The sequence below is a fragment of the Triturus cristatus genome, chromosome 3_2, assembly GCF_964204655.1.
Source record: "Triturus cristatus chromosome 3_2, aTriCri1.1, whole genome shotgun sequence".
In the NCBI taxonomy this organism is placed as follows: domain Eukaryota; kingdom Metazoa; phylum Chordata; class Amphibia; order Caudata; family Salamandridae; genus Triturus; species Triturus cristatus.
In genome coordinates, this window is record NC_140584.1 from 199,256,963 (window position 1) to 199,277,229 (window position 20,267).

Genomic DNA, 20,267 nt, shown 5'->3' on the forward strand with positions numbered 1-20,267 from the left:
ATTGCATTGCAAATGCTTGTTCTTTGCTGTTAGAGATCAACACTTTTGAACAGAGCCTCACTAATTCTTCAGATCTTCTCTGTTCCTTGGTGCTGTATTATGTCAGCTAGTCAAAGTTTACTAACAGCCAATACTCATCTTGTTCCAGCTTCCGAAAATCGGCATTAGTAAATTTTGCTAACATCTATTGGATTCCCACGTTCTCAAGACTCCAGAACATTACTTCCATAACAGATTTTGTCCTGCCCCTGACAGTTTTATTATTTTAAAGGTATACATTCGAGAAGGAGAAATACATTTTATGGACACTTTTACATTTTTCACAAGTAAAACATCTCATAGGGCTCTGCAGACCATCTATTGTTAACGTTTTCAAATGCATTCAACCGAAACAGAAGGGTCTCTGTATGCCTGACTTAAAAAAAAAATTAATTACACTCACTAACACATCTTTTTTTTTTTCATAGTGCTCCACCTCTCAGACTGATATTGTGGGAAAATTGGAGGGTGTCCAACAAAGCCTATTAAGGGTCAGCAAGGCTCTTTGAAAATGTTGTGGTAATAGATAGTAAGTGGGCATTGATAGGTTTGGAGTGAACAATTGTTGCTTTGCTCTGGAAACCAACCTGGCTGCAGAATATAGCATTGCTCCCCATGGAAGTAAAGAGGTTTTGGAAATGCCAGCCAAGAACAGCAACCATGTTCGTGTGGATAGAACTATGGGTTGGACAGTTGAAATTTAATGATATGGTATAAATAATAATTTTATACAGCTCAGTGACCAAAATTATGGAGGTTATGTGACTAAGTGTTGTTCTTTGTTTGAGCTTTCATATTGACTTATTAGTAAATCAAAAAAAGCTGATTTGGTGGACACTGACAAAGGCATTATAATATCATCAACTGATAACTCTTCGAGGATGCAGAATGAATGTTTAATTTTTTAATAGCAAGGTACCACCAAAACTTAGTTCTGGCTTCACTGATCTTAAAATAGAGATTTTCCCAACTTGGCTCATTTCTCCTCCAGATGTTGCTTTAAATGTTTACTATCTGACACACCCTACTCACAGAAACAGCTGCTTATTACTGAACTAGTGACTCTTGGCACCCAACTGCAGGATACTGTATGGTGTTTGAAAGCACATTGCTTTTACTTCTAAAATAGAGCTTAGGTTGGGTTGCATTGAATCTTAGTGGTCACTTGTTACAAAGGAGAGCGAAGGCAAGGGTAACTCGATTGCAGAAGAGACTATATTTAGGAAGTGTGTCTCATGCATGTTGTGTAAAAAGTTCCTTCTTTCCGTTGGCAACAGAAGCGCTCTTTGCAACAAAAAAAAAAGCCCCCAAAACTATGTTCAGTCTGCTAAGTGTGCTATTAGTGGAGTGGAATTTATTGTCTAGCATTAGTAGTCCTTTTCAGTAGTATATGTTTAGTAAAGGGGTCCCCAACCTTGTCTGTAGTGCGAGCTTATTCTGATCAGTGAAAATCATTGTGGGCTACTGAAAGCCAAGCCACTTGTGCAGTTTTACCAGATACCCCCATGGCTAGCTTTATTGACTTTAAGTTGAATGTCCATAGAGCCAGATACTATGGATTGAACAAAATATTTTGACTAGAAGCACTATTACAGGGATGGCTTGTGTGTCAGTAGAAGTGTGGTGTTTGGGAATATATGAACATGTGTGTGAATGAATGGGATATATGTGTATGGATGGGATATATGTGTATGGGTGAATGGGAGCCTGTGTTCTATGTACTTGTGGCACAGGACATACCTTTCACCATATGTGTCACTGTTCAATGCATAAGTCAAACATACAACTGTTTTTTTTTAAATAGGAGATATTTAAAGTGCAGAAAAATGTTCTTCAAAAATGTTCATAATATAAATTTCTCCCACTTAAAAAAATGAATGGCAGTATTTTTCAGTCATTAATATGGTTCTGTGTTTACCGGGCACTAGGAACAAGATGCCTGCTGTGTGTAAATATGACACTTGAAAATGGGAGAAAATTAAACTGTAGTTATCTTTGTGTAAATCGATTCCTTAACACACAAAACTCATTTAAATTTTCTCCCGTTTCAATTTCGCATTTACAAATGGAAAGCATCTTGCACCCCGTGGCCCGTAGACACGTGCCTTATTTATAACGGAAAAATACAGCCATTTGTTTAAATGGGAGGAATTTGAAGTGAAGAAACATGCATCCTAAAATATTAAGATGTAATTGGCTTAATTGAAAGTGGAAAAAAACTTTAGGACTTAATGGTTCATAGAAATATTTGTCTTCACTTCAAAATTTCTCCCATTTTACAAAAAATGACTTTGTTTTTCAGTTATAAATATGGCACAGTGTCTGCTGACCACTGAGAGCTTAAATGTGACACTTTGAAATTGGAAACAATTAAAATGAAGCCTTTACTTAGTCATTGAGATAACTCTTCATCATAATTTTCTCCCATTTAAAATCATTCATATGCATCATTTTGTTCGTACACTCAAACATTGAGTTGACAAGGACTTTTATGTAAGAGTTAAATACCTCAGTGCTTTAGTTCTTCAGCTCTGTGCTCGACTCTGGGTCATAAATCTGACTCAAGCACTGCTCATTATCAAGCCCTGCTAGCTACAGCTTGATGATGATAATCTAAAATAAACAAAGCCTTCCCTGAACTCCAAAAGAAAGATGTGACTTTGTGGTTATTTAAAAAGCAACTCAAAGCTGAAAGCTACTCTGAAAGTGACTGCTGGAAGCTCGCGATCAACTGGTGGGAGACACCTGCTTTAGTAACTTCCTACACTCAGTTGTTCAACAAGGTTCACCATAACTACTGTCCAGGAAATTGATCCTCCTGCCAATTTCACATTTTGTGAGCCTGGCATTGAGGGTGTGGATGAGGAAATGTTTTGAAAAAGGGAATTTATACAGAGTGGTATTACCTTGGTATGATTAAAGAATTAAAGAAGCAGTATACCTTTGGTCCCTATAGTGTTGCCAATCAGATCTTTCTTCAAACTTAACAAATATGGTCTATCATTTACTGTTGATGCACCATATCTGCTGTACGGGCCAGACTATGTAATATTTGCAATGGTGCAAACATGGAAGCATGGTTGACGGCCACGGCCTGTACATTAGGGCTTAGGGCCCACGCCGCCACAGCTTTTGCCCATCAATAAGTGTATCTGTCAGGTGAAGGTCAGCCTGACAGACATTCTTTATTTTCAGGTCCGGCAGCCAATAGTTAGAAATGCTCTAAATGTGCAGGCTCCTGACTGTCTGAGCTGAATTTCGCTGGACTGAGAAGGTCACAGCTCCTGTGAGCGGACCTCCTCAGCTTAGCTAAGGTCCTCAAGGCCCTCCCCATCATGACGAGGAGCGGCGTCACTGATTGCCTTAGCCCTGGGCCCTTCAGCTTCAAGCCCCGTATTGCCCAGGTCTGAGTGTCAGTCATTGACACCTTGTCACAGAGTTGGTTGGGGTCAGTAACTCTCACTGACCCCATCCCACTCTGTGACAAGTAGACACTGCTGCCTCTCTTCATTGGAGGCAGCAGTCTCAAATCTCCTGGGGTCTCCGAGGCAGAGCAGCAGGCAAGTGGAATTTTTTATTTTATTTATGTTTGGTGTGTGCTTGCGTGTATGTATGAATAGTTGATAGTGAGTTTTGAGAATGGATTTGTGTGTGTGCATGTGTGTTAATGCATGATTGTGTGTGCGCATGTGTGCCTGTATCCCATTCGCCCCTTAGCCGCCTATATGTGTGTATATTAAGATAGATTATTGTTTTTCCCATAAAAAGAAAATAAACATCCGTGTCTGTATATCAGCACTACTGTCAGGAGTTGTATTGTATCTGTGTCACTCCAATGTTCACCTGGACCATAATTAAGCCCATGAAATGCCCTTCATAAACCTTATATTTAATCAAACTTCTGATGGAATCCATGACTTTTGTACACCACCATCTCTACCATCTTCCCACACCAAATGTCTTGACACCAGTTTTCCGAAGACATGGGTATGGCTCTGCCCCTTATAGAAGCTATATATCAATTAACCACTAATAAGAGCATATTAAGGATGCTTTTGTTATATTTGCAAATAGTTTATTCACTTCAGATTCTCAAGAGCGTCAGTTTTTATGACAGTTCAACACAGATACTGGGTACATTGATATGCAGATAGTAACCATTTTTCCAGAAAGGCTGTATCATGGAACATTCACATAATATATGTAAAAAGGACCTAAATGACCTGCTCCCACTCCAGAACTGATCACTAGTAGTGGTGTATGCTTTAACCAGCTGTTGCCTTTTGTAATATATTTGATGTATTTTATTATATATTTTTATTTTAAGTGTATACCATAGAAAATACTATTTTTAACTTAACGTTAAAAGCTGCTGGCTTAAGGTGAAAGTCATATGAGTTCAAGTAAAAAGGTTTTTTTTATTTAAAAAACAAAAGAGGCCTCAAAGCAGTTTGTTCATCTTTAAATTTGTCTTGGACTCACCACTCCACATGCTAGTAAATAAGCCGTCCTAGCTTGGATGCCTACTTGGACACTGTGTTGATATTTTTAAAGAGAAAGCGATGGAATAATTATATAAATATAAGATATTCCTATATCATTGGAATCAGATACCGACTGCATACCAAAACCTTTGTCTCCTTGACAAAGCCAAAGAGGGAAAATCGTGCTGTAACCTTTTTGTATTCTGACTGACATATAAGGCGTTGGCAACAGTGGAATTTTTGATGAATAATCTGGATGGAGTCTGTGCACTATATAATTCATTTTTGTGATGCTTATATACTCAATTAGACCTGGTACATAAGTGCACTATTTTATGTAGATGTTTGTGCACTGATGATCGGGAAAGAAATGGAAGCCATCTAAGTGCAGTACCTTCGATTTGCTAAAGTATGCTGACTCTTTATGCAATTATTGCCTTTTGAATGTACATGCCAATTGGTCGACTTATGTCAGTTATTTATATATCTTTATGTTACTTTCCACCAGCTGCTCTCCCAAACAATGGGTATATAACTACTACGAATGGAGCCCTGGCATGCAAAAATATAATTCATGTCGTTGGACAGACTGACTTACAGCAGATCAAAACATTAGTGAATAATGTACTCCAGGAGTGCGAGCAGCGGCAACTGACATCTGTGGCCTTTCCTGCGCTTGGAACAGGTTTGTGTTTTTTATCACAGCATATAAATGTAAATGTGCATTTATATGACTGAGCCAGACATCAGTGATCCTATTAATGTATTTTTCCGTAGACGACTTAAAATGGATACAATATATGTATTTGCTAAAAAGAGATGCATACAATTAATGTAGTGATAGGTTACATCGCAAAATACCCATTCTCAGGGGGGTGGCAAATCTATTGCCTCATTAATATGTATGTATGTATTTTTGTCCTCTTATACCATCAAACACAATGAGTCGCACCAAAAGGTGTCCATTGACCGGCTGCTGTAGTCGTTGCCGAATATAAAGGAGTAAGAATGGGGAGAAAACCCCCAAACACCACCTCATGTCAGCTAATTAGGCTTAATCACAGGACCATTGGAAATCGAGTTTGTACTCTCTCTATATAGTATAAGCTGTCTTAAGCCCTTCCATCGTCCCGCTTCTCTCACAATCCAGCTCCAATTTACAAACTCTATCCACCAATTTCACTCAGCTGCTAAAAGCGGGCTGGTGGGCCTCAATCAATTTACACAGAACTCCCACCTTGCCAGCAAGATCAAGTAGAATCCCAAAGATCACTATGCACACGCCATTCCAAAAGATGTACAACCTGGGGCAAAGCACGAACATATGGATATCATCCATCTTTTCCTCTCCACACCAATTGCAGCAAGGGGCAGCGCCTTCAACAAATTTGGCATGTTTCTTTGGAGTCAGATATATTCTATGTCATGTAAAAAGATGGTACTTCGAGATGGGTATTTTCAGGGTATCCGAAGTAAGGAAGTGGTTAACGGAGATGCAACTCCCGGGCTGGTCTAGTGTTGAACAACAAGACCTTTTGAAAGATAACACGAAGGAGGAATTTATTTTACAAATTGATAAATCACTGAATTTGAAATCTACAGGCACAGATGCTGTTCCGGGTGAATTTTAGAAGGTCATGACAGAAATAGTCCCGATATGGAGGGATCTGTTTAATGATCTATTAGTGTGTGGCTCAGAAATTCCTCCATCCTGGAATGATGCTGTGATAGTCTTACTTTTGAAACCAAATAAAGACCCCAAGAAAGCAGATTCATATAGGCCTATGTCTTCACTAAACTTCGATTGAGACGTTTTTTGCTGGTAGCTTAGTTAGGAGACTCTCTTCGAACATTGGTAATGTAGAACATTCAGATCAGAAGGATTTTGTGTCAGGTAGGCAGCTGCATGATTTGACACATCAAATTATATCAGCAAATTGATATGGCAATGGCAAATTCAGGCCGATTGCCTATTGTTACAATCAACACCTCCAAGACGTTCAGTAGGATGTGCTGCGCATACTTTTGGAGGTTCTAGAGATCTTTGGATCTCCTTAGGGTTTATAGCTGTAGGCAAAGCTCTTTACACTGCACCAGCAGCTCAATTCTGGTTAACAGGAGCTTGACAAGGAAAGTTAACATCTCAAGGGGGACACATCAGGGTTGCCCGCTATACCTGTTTTTCTATTCCTAGAGCCTTTGGCCTTTGAGGGCGGACATGGAGATGGTACCTTTTGAATCTCAGAGCCATATGCTTAACCCCTTCCCCGCTCATGACGGAGCCGCTCCGTCATGAGCCACGGTTGCCGTGTGCTCATGACGGAACGGTTCCATCATGTCACGGCCGTTGGCGGCCGCTCCGCCTATGCGGCGCTGTTTCCCCGCCTGTGCGGGGGGACAACGCAAATGGGCGGAGTCATGACGGAACCGTTCCGTCATGAGCACAGCTCAACCGTGGCTCATGACGGAGCGGCTCCGTCATGAGCACAGCGCCACCGGCGGAATTCCCTCCGCAGCGAAAGGGTTAAGTTGGGTCTTGATGCAGATTATATTATTTTGTATATAAGGGACACATGGATAACAGTGAGGTTATAACTGAAGCATTTGGTCTCTTTTCTGGTTATTCTATAAATAAGGAGAAGACCAAGGTGATGGTGTGGAATCTAGTAAGCACAGGGGTGCAGTATGAAACAATGATCAGGTATCTGGGCATCACAGTCTTGCATGAGTTAGAATAGGTTCCGGCGCATGTTCTTGGGAGGGTGAGAAAGGAAATCGAGGCATTATTAGTTAGTTGTGGGCACCTCCCTTTGATCCTTCACTGCAGGGCAAACTTAGTTAAGAGGGCAGTCCTCACTAAGCTAAACTGTCTGTTCAAGAGCATTCCACTTCAGTCTGGTTTAGATAAGATTCAATGGAAGTTAGGGAACTTTATTTGAGCCTCCAAAAGTCCTGGACTCAGTTGCAAGAAAGAAGAAAGCTGGATAGGGATTGTGTACCACTGCCAATTGTTTTCCTCTATTATCTATCCTTCAAATTTAGGAACTGCAGAATGCACAGTTGACTTTGTAGAGGAAGAACTTATGTAGGACTGTTGAATTGGTCTGGAAACTCAGTATAGTCCTCATTAAACTATAGCACCCCCTGCTGAGCCTTTCCCTTTCCTGGAAGGTAGCTTTTCTGGTGGCCATAACATATCTTAGGGGTATTAGTGACCTGCAAGCCCTCACAGTACAAGAACTCTTCATTCAGGTTTGTAAAGCCAATGTGTGCTGCTCAGGACTAGCCCAAAGATCCTTCCCAGTGTGTTTTCCCCTTTTCACCTCAATCAAACCATGGAGCTCCTGATGTTATTCTCTCAGCCAGACTCCGTAGCAGAAACAGCCCTTAACACTCCAGATAAACAGTCTGTCATGTATTACACTGACAGAACAAAGCCCTTTCACAAAGCCGAAGAACTGTTCATAGATTTGCTGAACCCTTCATTTGTCAGCCATCTCAAAAGCAGGCATCATCAGATGGATTGTGAATTGCATCCAAATTTGCTATCATAAAACTGAAAGAGCTCTCCCTGTTAGCCCCAGTGCACACTCTACATGTAAAAAGGCAGCAACCATAGCGTTTCTGTGCAATATTCCATTACCTGTCATGCAAAGCTGGTTCTGGGTCAACCCCACACACCTGTACTAAACATTATTATGTGGCTGTATTTTAGCCGACAAGACATCTGCTTCATACACACACTAGCCACTGCTTGTAGAGGGGCATTGTGTTGCAATTACGGCGGTCTGGCGGATAGGGCAATCCAACAGTGTCCGAGGGGCTGGTCTGACGGATCAGTGTGTGGGTTGGATTTTGTTTTCTGTTTTATGGTCTATTTTTGTTGATTTCCCGAATATTACCACAAACATTTTCTGAAGCAAACACAAATGCGTGCAGTCTTCCAAGCCCTGCAAAGCACCTGTACAGCGTATCTTTCCAAGTTGAAAACTGCCCCCAAAGGAGGCACACAGGGTAGGTGGGCACAAACAACACAATCCTAACTGAAGTGATGGGCATTACAGTAGTTACAGTAGTCTCAACGTAAAATAGATCCTAGACTGCCAGTATGTCATACTCATTCCTATTTGACCCCTCCCTTAGGCACCCCTTCTATTTCCAACCTACCACAGGATGCCTGGGGGAGAGCTCACAGTATTGCTTGACCCCAGACCCCCTTCAGACGAGGCAGCACAAACTGAAGAACCACACCAGACTTATTTGAAACAGGATGCTTTTTTAATGAAACAGTGGTGCATCACATTAAATAACTCTGGCACTAGCCCCGCAGGCTAAAACAACTTCACTGCACAGGTAATGATGCTAAACAAAACCATTGACCTTAACCAGTCATAATCCTTCTGTTTATTTTAACTTTTCCCCATCTGGAACCTTCCTTCCCCTCTCACAACTACCCCTAAACACCCTTACTCCTCCTTATTTCTGGTCTCTATTCCTTTGTAACAACAGCTGCTCTTTCATATACATAATACTTTCAACTCAAAACCTTATACTATCAACCATACCACCTCCCCCAGGCTAGTCCACCAGATCAGTAGCAAGACCAACTGTCACTCTAGCTTATTGAGCATCAAAAGCCGCCACCCAGAAAATCTGTCCTATAAGGCATTTTCCAGGCCCATTCCCCTCCTCTTTTCATCAACTAGCAAAAGCATCCTCGCAGAACAATAAATCTGTTCCCCTAGTATTGTGGCCAGTCTCTCCTTCGGCTCCAGCAAATGCAAGTCCACCACCATGAAGGAAACCTATACACTGTCATCCCTCCAGAATTGGTATCTTTCAAAACCAAGATTTCTGTGCCATATTCTTTTAGTCCTTTCCATTCAGCAGAAAACAGTCATCTCCATAGTCACCCTACAGTGAGCTTTGTCCATGGGCATGGCATTTCTTGCCCTGCATTACATTGCCCGTAGTACCAACTCCATAAACACTACGGTTGTCCACAACCATAGTTGCTCATTTCCTTCATATTCCAATTCATCTCAGCAATACTATTCCTCTCAACTGCACAAGAAGGTTCTCTTCCAAGTAAATAACCAAAACGTTTAGATGGCCTCTCCCATTCAACAAATCTGTTAATGTCTTTAACAGCTGACCCCATCACTTCCATCCCCTATTCCGCCCCTTCCCTCCTCTTCTCCTACCCAAGACTTGTAGCAAAGCCCAACTGTTTCCTTAAAGGGTCTCCTCAGCCTACTTATCCCCATTTTATGAATGAATAGCTGCAAATCGAAACTTTGATGTAGTCCTTCTCAGGTCGATGAACACAAGGAAATTGATCAACTAATCATTGCATATACAACTCCCACCCTGGTCTAATTTACCTCCTAAAGGAGTCCAGTCTAAGTGCACCTCAACTTAAAGTGTGTGCAGCTGTCCGCATCTGTTGCCCACCTCATGCTGTTTCAGTTCTAAAAGAATATAAAATTTCTCCCTGGAAAACCCTACTTAACTAGAAACTGACGCAAAACCTGATAACCTGACAACAGGGTACCATTAGCATTCATAAACACCTTCATATCACTACCTAAACTCTTTCCAAGAAAGATGTCCCCCTGGTCTCACCAGTACTCACCTTCGCTCAGTACTCTCCTTCGCTACCTCACACGCAGCTGTACCCTTCACCACCACTGCAGTTCGACGAAGCCTCTTCACACCACCCCAACAATCTGCAACCCTGTTCCCCTATTTCTCCCACAGGCATTGTGCTGAGCCTTCAGAATTCTCTTAATTTCTTTTGTGGAGCTGGAGGGATCAACAAAGAACCGTCGCTGCTACCCCTCCCACTGATCTCCTATGTGCCTGAGTGTGCCTCACCACCCAAGCCTAATCTAGGAAAATGTTCTTAAATAAGTCCTGACGCTCGTTTTTTTTTAACCTAGTGTTATTTGAGTTTTATAGTGAACAATAACCGTGATCTGAGCAGCCCATGTGGAGTACATTTTGTAATAGAAAGCAATAATATCGGCAGCGAAATGTAAGACTTGGGCATCCGACAATAAAGAGAGTGATATGAAAAACATTACGAGGCAAAAGAAAGTCAATAACAACTTGCATCTTGCGTCCAAACTTTTAGTAGTGGGAGGCTTGTCCATAAACTGTGGGAGTAAAAGGGCGAGGCGGTGGAGTGGGACCAGTGCTTCTCTAGATGGAGTTTGTAAGTAGGTGTACAGGGTGCGACAGGCATACTGAGGTAACTTTAGTTGAAGTTGGAGTTGTTGCAGGAGAGGTTTCCAGTGATAATTGGGTGGGGTGGGGAGTTGCAAGCCTGGTGTTGTTAGGGATCGGAAAACTGCGGAAGAGGTCAAAGGGGTGGGACCTGGGACAAGGGGACCCCTGGTGAGGAGGCAGCTAGCCGGGATATACGGGGTTAAGTTATAGTTTCGAATTAGCTGAAGAAAGTAGTCAAGTAGGGTGTCCTAGGCAGGGAAGATGTGGCGCTTGCAGAGATGTCGAACTTCCTCATAGCAAAAGTCATCCCCTCAGCTCTCCCCCAGTGCTGTATTGCCCCATACTAGGCCTCAGGCACAGTGGCCTGATGCAATCTCCAAAGTAGTGTGAGGGTTCGCTTGAAGAGGAGGAGAGTGAGGCAAGGGAAACATGCCCTTACCTCGGTGCGCTTCCCATGTTCGAAGATGCTGAGGGCGCAGGCCTCCCAAGTATAAATATCAGGAAGTTCTGTTACTTCATGGAGCGTAGTGTGGAAAAGGTGCCAGTGTGTATTAAGAGCAGGGCACTACCACAGCATGAGCTTAAGATCTGCTGACGGTGTGTGGCAGCGTGGGTAGCCCAGATGGGCAGTGGGGAAATAGCGATTGAGTTATTTGGGTGTTAAATAGGCCCTGTGAACTGTATGCTATTGAAGCATGAATTGCGAGAGACGCAATATATGGGAACTCACTCACTCAGTCCCACTCAGGGTCATGAAGCACCCATCCAAAGTCAAACTTCCACTTGTCTCTCAGTGACATCAGTGGAACCAGTGTATGTTCCCTGAGTGCCGGGGAGAGCCATGTAATAAGATGACCGCTCATTCCCAAAGATCGGTAGAGTTTGTATAACAGAGTGAGGTTGGGGCTTCTCCTTTACTATGGACCAAAGGGTGCGAAACGTTTTTCACATATGGTAGTATATCAGATATTGACCCCTAGGAAGGGCGTAATCGTCGATGAGTTGGTCGAGGGAGAAAAAATGCCATCTGCAAAGACGTTGCAAACAGTCGACAGGGAGCAAGCGAGCCAGGGTGCTAGGTCTGCTGAGGAGAGTGGAATTCAGAGGGGTGTGGCAGGCCCCATAGAGGGAATTCTGGAGCATAAGGTGGGACATGGCGGGTAAGGTAAGTTTCGAGGCATGTGGGCTGCTGAATTCATATCTGTGCATAGATCGCCGCCTAGTGTTGGGTCCGGATGTTTGCACGTTGTTGTCCTGGAAGAGTCTTCGAAGTATCACAAGATAGGTGGCTCCTCCCCTGGACTACAGTGCACATGGGCATCCTCTCCATCCCTAGATTGTTTTTTTCTGCCATTGGGTTCGGCTGTAACTATCTTAGCTCAACTTAGGAATACTTAGTTTTAGGCCAAAAGGCCTTTAGTTTTCGTCGGTACAGTTACCGTTCGGTGTCGACTACTAGCTTTAGTGCTCCACACCCTCTTCCAACTTTCGTACCGAATTGGTCCAAACTTCGAAGCTCGATCGACGATGGAATCGAGGAGTCCGTTCAAGAGGTGTCCGTTATGCCACGCCAAGTACCCTCATATCGACGTCCACCCAGTCTGTAATAAATGTCTCTCGCCGGATCACGACGAATCGAAATGCATGGCCTGTGCACGGTTCCGATCCAAGAAAACTCTGCGGAACCGACGGGCAGCGAGGCTCGAGGCGCAGCAAGCAGCGCCCGCACCCACCAACATATTCAGCACCGAGGACGAGGATGCCGAGTGCGTGGAAGAAGGAGTCTCTAGCCCCGCTTCAGAACATGATTCCCGATCGGACGACGATGATGAAGTGATCTTTCGACGTGAAGAAACCGTCAACGAGGTAGGAGACTTCGACGAGGCCTACGGGGCCGAAGAAGACAGCTCTCCCGAAGGGCTAGGCCAATCCGTCGAAACGGAGGCCGAAACTGTACGTCGTCATCAGGCTCCGGTCGAGGGATCGCCTTCGGGCCTTACCCAAGACCAAATACATGGTTCCTCGGCCCCACCTTCCGGTCCGGCCTCGAACACTCTGCAAGAGCCACTGTTACCGAAGACGACCGGGTTATTAAACCCAAAACCATCCATCGCTCCAGTCCCTTCAAAATCGAAAGTGAAACTGGTGGTGGTCGGATCGAAGGCGTCGAAACAATCCACTGCCCCGACGCCGAAAAAAGTCGTCGGCTCCGACCGCGTACAAAGAGACTTCGGCGCCGAGCTCACCGCAGCAGATGCGGTCGACACACAGAAAAAGCACGCCCTCGGGCACCACAAGGCACCAAGACCTTCGGCACCGACATCGAAGGCCGTAACCTCCGCAGCCAAAAGGGCCGCCCCGGCTACGTCGACGCCTAAAGCACCGATGCCGAATAAGTCATCGACTATGTCGACTGTCGATGCATCCCTTCAGACCAGTGACCCCCCTCCGACAAAAAAGTCGGGGACGGCCCTGAAGTCTACTACCAAGGTGCCCATCAAACCACCATCTGCATTCGCTGTGCAGCAGGTCTCTGCATCTCTACAACGCATCCGTGACCGGGCAGCCCTCCACTCTATCTCGGGTCCCGACACTACCTCACCCTGTAGAGTGCACTCGGAGCCCACCAACATTACATTTGGGCTGCCACCGACATCGGCACCGAAACTATTTCAAATTCGGACACGTGTCCTCCACACACAGTCCACCACCTCTGGCCTAACAGAACAAGATTCTTCGGAGCCACAATTTATCGACGCCGACACTGGCAGGTTAATGCTCCACAAGCGCAAAATAACGCCAATCAGGGAAGAGGAGCCATACAAAATTCCTCTTAAACGCAAGCTGCCGACGGAGCGGGAACCAGTGCTACAAGAACACTTCCAACCCCTCCACTTAGATCCGCAGTCCTTTTCTCCTACCCCTTCCGAATCGGACGCAATGCAGGACTATGGCGGGGAGGATACCATCTACCCCGGGGACGTAGATCCCGATGAACCACTACAAGACCCTGATCAGGCGTAGGATGATCCCACAGACCAAAGTGTCGCGCCACATACTCAAGATGCGCAACTCTACAACGTAAAAACGTCTCCTACAGAGGACACGGCTGCATTTAATGCCCTCATCGAGCGGGCTGCTGCTCTTCATGGGGTGGAGCTACATTCTGACGCCATTGAGGAAGACTTCCTGCTTGACACTTTCGCATCTTCAGAAAGGACTGTCAAAACCCTGCCCATGCTAAAAGGGGTTCTAAAACCTGCCAAAGACATTTTATTTTCAAGGACACCACAAGAGCCCGAGTGTTAAACCCCAGGATTGAAAAGAAATATAAGCCTGCACCCGGTGACCCTAAATACATTAGGGGTCAGTTGCCATTAGACTCTATGGTGGTTTCCAACGCTAGCAAAAGAGCCCACTCACAAACGACTGGTGATGCTCCTTCCCCAGACAAAGAGTCAAAAGTACTTGAAACATCGGGCAAACGCATTTCAGCGCAAGCATCGAATATTCTGCGCATTGCCAATACACAGGCACTCCTGGCACGTTATGACAGGTCACATTACGACACGCTGGAGTCACTGCTCCAACATCTACCAGAGGAGTATAAAGAATCAGCGGAACTCCTCATTAGAGAAGGACAACTCCTCACTAATGCGTCCATAAAATGCGCCCTAGACGCAGCTGACACAGCGGCCAGGGCAATAAACACAAGTGTCATGCTGCGACGCCATGCCTGGTTACGCATCTCAGGCTTCAAACCCGAGATCCAAAACAATATCCTGAACTTACCTGTTAACACAGAATTCTTATTTGGCCCAGACGTTGACACTACCCTAGAAAAAATAAGGAAAGACACTGACACTGCGAAATCAATGGGGGCTCTACAAACGCAACAATTTCGTAGTGGCTCCTTTCGTCGCACCGGAAATAGGGGAACGTCAAGGGGTCAGGGGTCACAACAACAGTATACTAAAGGTGGCACACAAAGCACCTATGACAAAAACAACAGGGGCGGATATCGTGGATCCAGCACCAAGGGCAGGGGACGTGACTATGGCAACACCAGGTCCTCCCCAAAGAACAAACAGTGACGCCCTCTCCTTACCCCCCGACCACATAACACCTGTTGGGGGACGACTTCAGCTGTTCCTGTCCGCGTGGAAGAACATCACAGGTGGGTCAGGGACATCATCCAGCACGGGTACTGTCTAGAACTAACTTCCACTCCACCCAACATACCACCAAAGCACCGTCCTATGTCAGCCGAACACTTAGGTTTACTCCAGCAGGAAGTGCTTGCTATGCTCGCAAAAGGGGCAATAGAAGTAGTGCCCATCGACCAGCAGGGCGCAGGGGTGTACTCTCTGTACTTCTTAATCCCCAAAAAGGACGGCTCGCTCAGACCTATTCTAGACCTGCGACCCCTAAACCTATATATTCTGTCGGAGCATTTCCATATGCTCACCCTCCAGCATGTTCTCCCACTACTCAGTCAGGGGGATTTCCTAGCTATGCTAGACCTGAAGGATGCATACTTCCACATACCCATACACCCTTCACACAGGAAATACCTCAGATTCACGATTCAAGGGAATCACTATCAGTTCAAAGTTCTCCCCTTCGGAGTAACAACAGCACCCAGGGTCTTTACCAAGTGCCTGGCAACAGTGGCCGCGCACCTGCGAAGACAAAACATTCACGTCTTCCCTCACCTTCTTCACGATCTGGGATTCTCACTAAATTACCCAAAATCAAGTCTCCAACCTGCGCACGTACTACAGTACTTAGGCGCGACAATCAACACTCTGGCTGCCACAGCTCAGCCAACTTTAGTGAGAATCAACAGCATGCAACTGCTGATATCAAAATTCAAACCTCAACACTCCCTTCCGGCGCGAGTGTTCATGCAGTTGATAGGCATGATGGCCTCCTGCATTTTCATAGTCCCACACGCGAGACTACATATGCGCCTGCTTCAGGAGTGCTTAGCACGTCAATGGAATAAGGCTCACGGGCAACTAAAAGACCTAGTGTTGGTGAGCGGTCGGGCATACAACTCTCTGCATTGGTGGAATCCACAAAACCTTTGCAAGGGCCGACCGTTCCAAGAGCCTGTTCCACAAATCACACTGACAGCGGACGCGTCTCTCCAGGGATGGGGAGCTCATGTACTCAATTACACAGTGCAGGGACTATGGACAACACAACAAAAGAAGATGCACATCAACCTTCTGGAACTGATGGCAATCTTCCTAGCCATGAAGGCATTCAAAGTACACTTGTGCAACAAAGTCGTGTTGATCCGGACGGACAACATGACTGCCATGTACTACATACAGAAGCAGGGAGGAACACACTCTCCACAGTTGTCTCATCTGGCTCAGAGCATGTGGAAGTGGGCCATTCAGAGGAACATATTCCTCATGGCAGAACACCTCCCAGGCAAGGACAACCAGATGGCGGATCTGCTCAGCAGACACAGCCACCAGATGCACGAGTGGGAACTACACCTATCAGTTCTCCAACCGTACTTCCAGCAGTGGGGTCATCCAGAGATAGACCTATTCGCCACAAAAGAAAACGCAAAATGCCAAAGCTTTGCCTCCAGGTTCCCACATCCACAGTCGCAGGGCAATGCGATATGGATGAACTGGTCCGGCAGATTTGCGTACGCTTTTCCCCCAGCACCGTTAATACCGCTGGTGGCACGCAAACTGCGACAGCACTCACTGACACTCATCCTAGTTGCTCCAACGTGGGCACGCCAGCCGTGGTACACCACCTTTCTGGAACTTTCCGTGGTGCCTCATCGACGACTGCGGATAAAACCAGCATTTTTAACGCAGAACCATGGCGAAATTCAACACCCAGATCCCCAGCAACTGAACCTGGCGATCTGGCTCCTGAGGTCTTAGAATTTGTCTACCTAAACTTACCACCTGACTGTATGACTATCATCAAAGAAGCCAGGAGACCTACTACCAGAGCCTGCTAAGCGGCCAAATGGAAAAGGTTTGTCATTTACTGCAACAACAATGACATTAACCCACTGGACGCATCTATTCAAAACATCATATGCTACCTCTTACACCTATACCGCTGTAATCTTGCATACAACTCAATACGCATCCATTTGTCCGCGATAGCAGCCTACCTCCAAAACAGGCAGCACCTCTCCTTATTCAAGGTACCTGCCATCAAAGCTTACTTAGAGGGACTCAAACGAGTAATTCCCCAAGACACCCACCAGCACCAGTGTGGAACCTCAACCTGGTCCTCACCAGACTGATGGGTCCGCCCTTTGAACCTCTCCATTCATGTGAGATTCAATTCCTCACCTGGAAAGTGGCTTTCCTAGTGGCCATCACTTCCTTGAGGAGAGTTAGTGAACTCCAGGCACTAACCATTCAGGAGCCATTCATTCAGGTCCACGCAAACAGGATTGTCCTACGCACCAACCCCAAGTTCATGCCCAAAGTCATATCACAGTTCCACATTAATCAAACTATCGAACTGCCAGTTTTCTTCCAAAATCCGCAAAATGTCGAGGAAAGAATGCTCCATACACTAGATGTAAAGCGGGCTCTCATGTACTATATTGATAGGACAAAGGATTTTAGAAAAACTAAACAACTCTTCGTTGCCTTCTCTCCACAACACAAAGGCAACGCCATTTCCAAAGCAGGGATAGCCAGATGGATCGTTAAATGCATTCAGATTTGCTATCACAAAGCTAAACGCACATTAACGATTCCCCCACGAGCCCACTCAACACGAAAGTTAGGGGCATCCATGGTTTTCCTAGGAAACATCCCTTTACACGGAATTTGTAGAGCAGCCACATGGTCCACTATACATACATTTACCAAACACTACTGCGTAGATGTACACTCAAGACAGCAAGCAGCTGTAGGACAGGCTGTTCTCAAAACTCTTTTCCAGACTGCTGCAGCTGGCACAGGTAGCCGCCACTAGGGGAGGTACTGCTATATATTCTATGCACAGATATGAATTCAGCAGCCCACATGCCTCGAACTGATTATGCTACTTACCAGTATGCATCTGTTCTTGGCATGTGGGGCTGCTGACATTCATATCGCCCACCCTCTTCCCCGGCGCCTGTCGCGGCTGCAGCACTCAGTATTTTCTGTATTGCATGGTCATCACTTACTATATTTACTCCATCACTGCCACAATGGCGAAAAACAATCTAGGGATGGAGAGGATGCCCATGCGCACTGTAGTCCAGGGGAGGAGCCACCTATCTCGTGATACTTCGAAGACTCTTCCAGGACAACAACGTGCAAACATCCGGACCCAACACTAGGCGGCGATCTATGCACAGATATGAATGTCAGCAGCCCTACATGCCAAGAACAGATGCATACTGGTAAGTAGCATAATCACTATTCTCTTGAGACACCTGCAAGCGATTGTGACCTGCAGCGACTGCGAGGTCTTAGGGTCTGCCTCACACAGAAGGAAACTCCAGAGCACCAAAGGAAGCAGGGGAACAACACCCGAACAAGTTTCATCTAGGTTGCTTTGTCTGGGCCATGGCAAGACCTAGTGGAGCTGAGCTGCCAAGTAGTAAGCCTGAGGGTGCACCGAGACCACTGGTAACTGCAGTTTGTTTAGTGCAATGTGATGGTGTGTAGCACCCCAAATAAGCTCACCAAGCATCAAGTTCAGGTCATTAGCAAAACAACAGGGGAGAGCAGCGGGTAGATTGGTGAAATAATAGAGCAAGTGTGGGCGAAAGATCATTGTGGATGAGGCTATGTTGCCAGTTGTGGCCAAGGGAAGTACTTTTAAAATTGTACCTGGAATTTCAGGGCCGTGAAGGTCCTCTTGAGGTTGCCCTCATAGAGGTTAGTGGGAGAATGGTAAAGGCGGACCCAAAGGCATCGCACTGTCACCTTTTCAGTTTAGTAGCAGTCCTCCCAGTCGCACTTTGAGAAAGGGCAAGGTGCTGCTAAGAGGGAATGCGCACAGTTTGGCCCCTTCTCTCGTAGCCCAGTAGCTGGCATGAAAAAATGCAATGCGGTATAGATGGGGTGAGATCTGAACGGTAAAGAGGAGTAGGTATTCCACATAAAGGGAAGTCTGGTGGCGGGGGGTTCCATCGCTAGCGCGAACAATAAAGGGGAGAGGGGGCAGCCCTGTCTGTTGCCCCTTCTTGTCGAGAATGGCGGGGAGATTAATGGGCCCAGCAACTGAGTGTTGGCCTAGAGACATTCGCCTATCCCTTTTGCGACTAACACCTGGAATAGATAGTCCCACTCCAGTGTATCGAAAGCCTTTTCTAGGTCAAGTATGAAGCAGGCTGCAAAGGGAAATCGGCAGGGAGCTTGATCCATCAAATGAAACAGACAGCATATTTTGTGCGAGATGCTGCGCCCAGGCATATACCCATTTTGATCTGGTTGTACTTAGGTCAGTAGGATTTAAATGTATCGTTCAGACAGGATTTACCCTTGGATCTTATAGTGGGCACCTAATATTGCTGTCAGCTTATAGGATGCCAGGATGGTCGGGTTTCTATTGGGCTTCAATATAGATACCAATAGGGACTCTCGCAGGGACAAGGTTAGTCACCCAACTCACAGAGCTTAGTCATAGACCTCGGCCAGCCGAGGAGCAAGGAGAGAAACAAAAGTATTGTAATTCTCGATTGGTAGGCCGTCAAAGCCAGGACTCCTATTTCTGGCAAGTTTACGGATGGCAATTTTAATGTCTGGGATGGTGCCCCTATGTCACTACCTTGAAGGCATCCCACTCAATCGCTCTACAGGTGCCTCGATTGCATGAGAAGTAGTGGGTGATGCGTTGCCACTGAGACTCTCGGGAGGCGAGGTCTTCCAGCATCTTCCTGGGAAGTTGCAACTGGGGGAATTCCACATCATATCGACGGTGTTTGCATCATGGTCGGAGATTAGGTGACCTAAATAGTCAGTGAGGTGAATGACATCCTGGATTTAGGTCGCGAATAGAATGTGGTCAAGCGCACATATAGGTCATGCACCGCCAAGTCAAAGGAATAAACTTGAGCATGGAGGTTTAAGGATCTCCACACATTTACTAACGACCACTGGTGGACCTACCTCTGAAAATGATCTGTTTGAATATATGGAGGGGAACGGGAAAGGGGTGGGTGAGAGCATTTGAGGGTCAAGTCAAGTGAGCAGTTCTAGTCGCCAGTGAGAATCCATGGCATCCCTGTTTCCTGTTCTATGCTCCAGAAAGTGTCGCCCAAATGTTCTCCTGTTCTACACTGCAAGCGTGTATGCTGCTCAGAAGGCTGTTGGAAGTGCCAAGGCGGCCCTCTAATATGGCATACCATCCCCCACCCATTATGGCATCTAAGGCCTGTATTAGGACCCAAGGTCGATTCCAGATATGGGCTCCACGCGCTTAGGCAGAGTAGGTGGTGGCTGTGAAGAGCCCCCTCTAGCATTGCTTAAGCGCTGCAGTTCGGGTGATGTGATGTGCATTTCTTAGAGAAAGATA

At 45.7% G+C, this 20,267-nt stretch overlaps 1 protein-coding gene across 1 annotated transcript in view; it reads left to right on the top strand.

Annotated features, from left to right (window-relative positions):
* PARP14 (poly(ADP-ribose) polymerase family member 14) overlaps positions 1 to 20,267 on the top strand; it is a 924,447-nt gene that overhangs the window by 468,799 nt on the left and 435,381 nt on the right. The window contains exon 13 of the mRNA XM_085647500.1: positions 5,032 to 5,208. Within this exon, the coding sequence (XP_085503626.1) occupies positions 5,032 to 5,208 (177 nt within the window). The remainder of the gene's footprint in view (positions 1 to 5,031; positions 5,209 to 20,267) is intronic.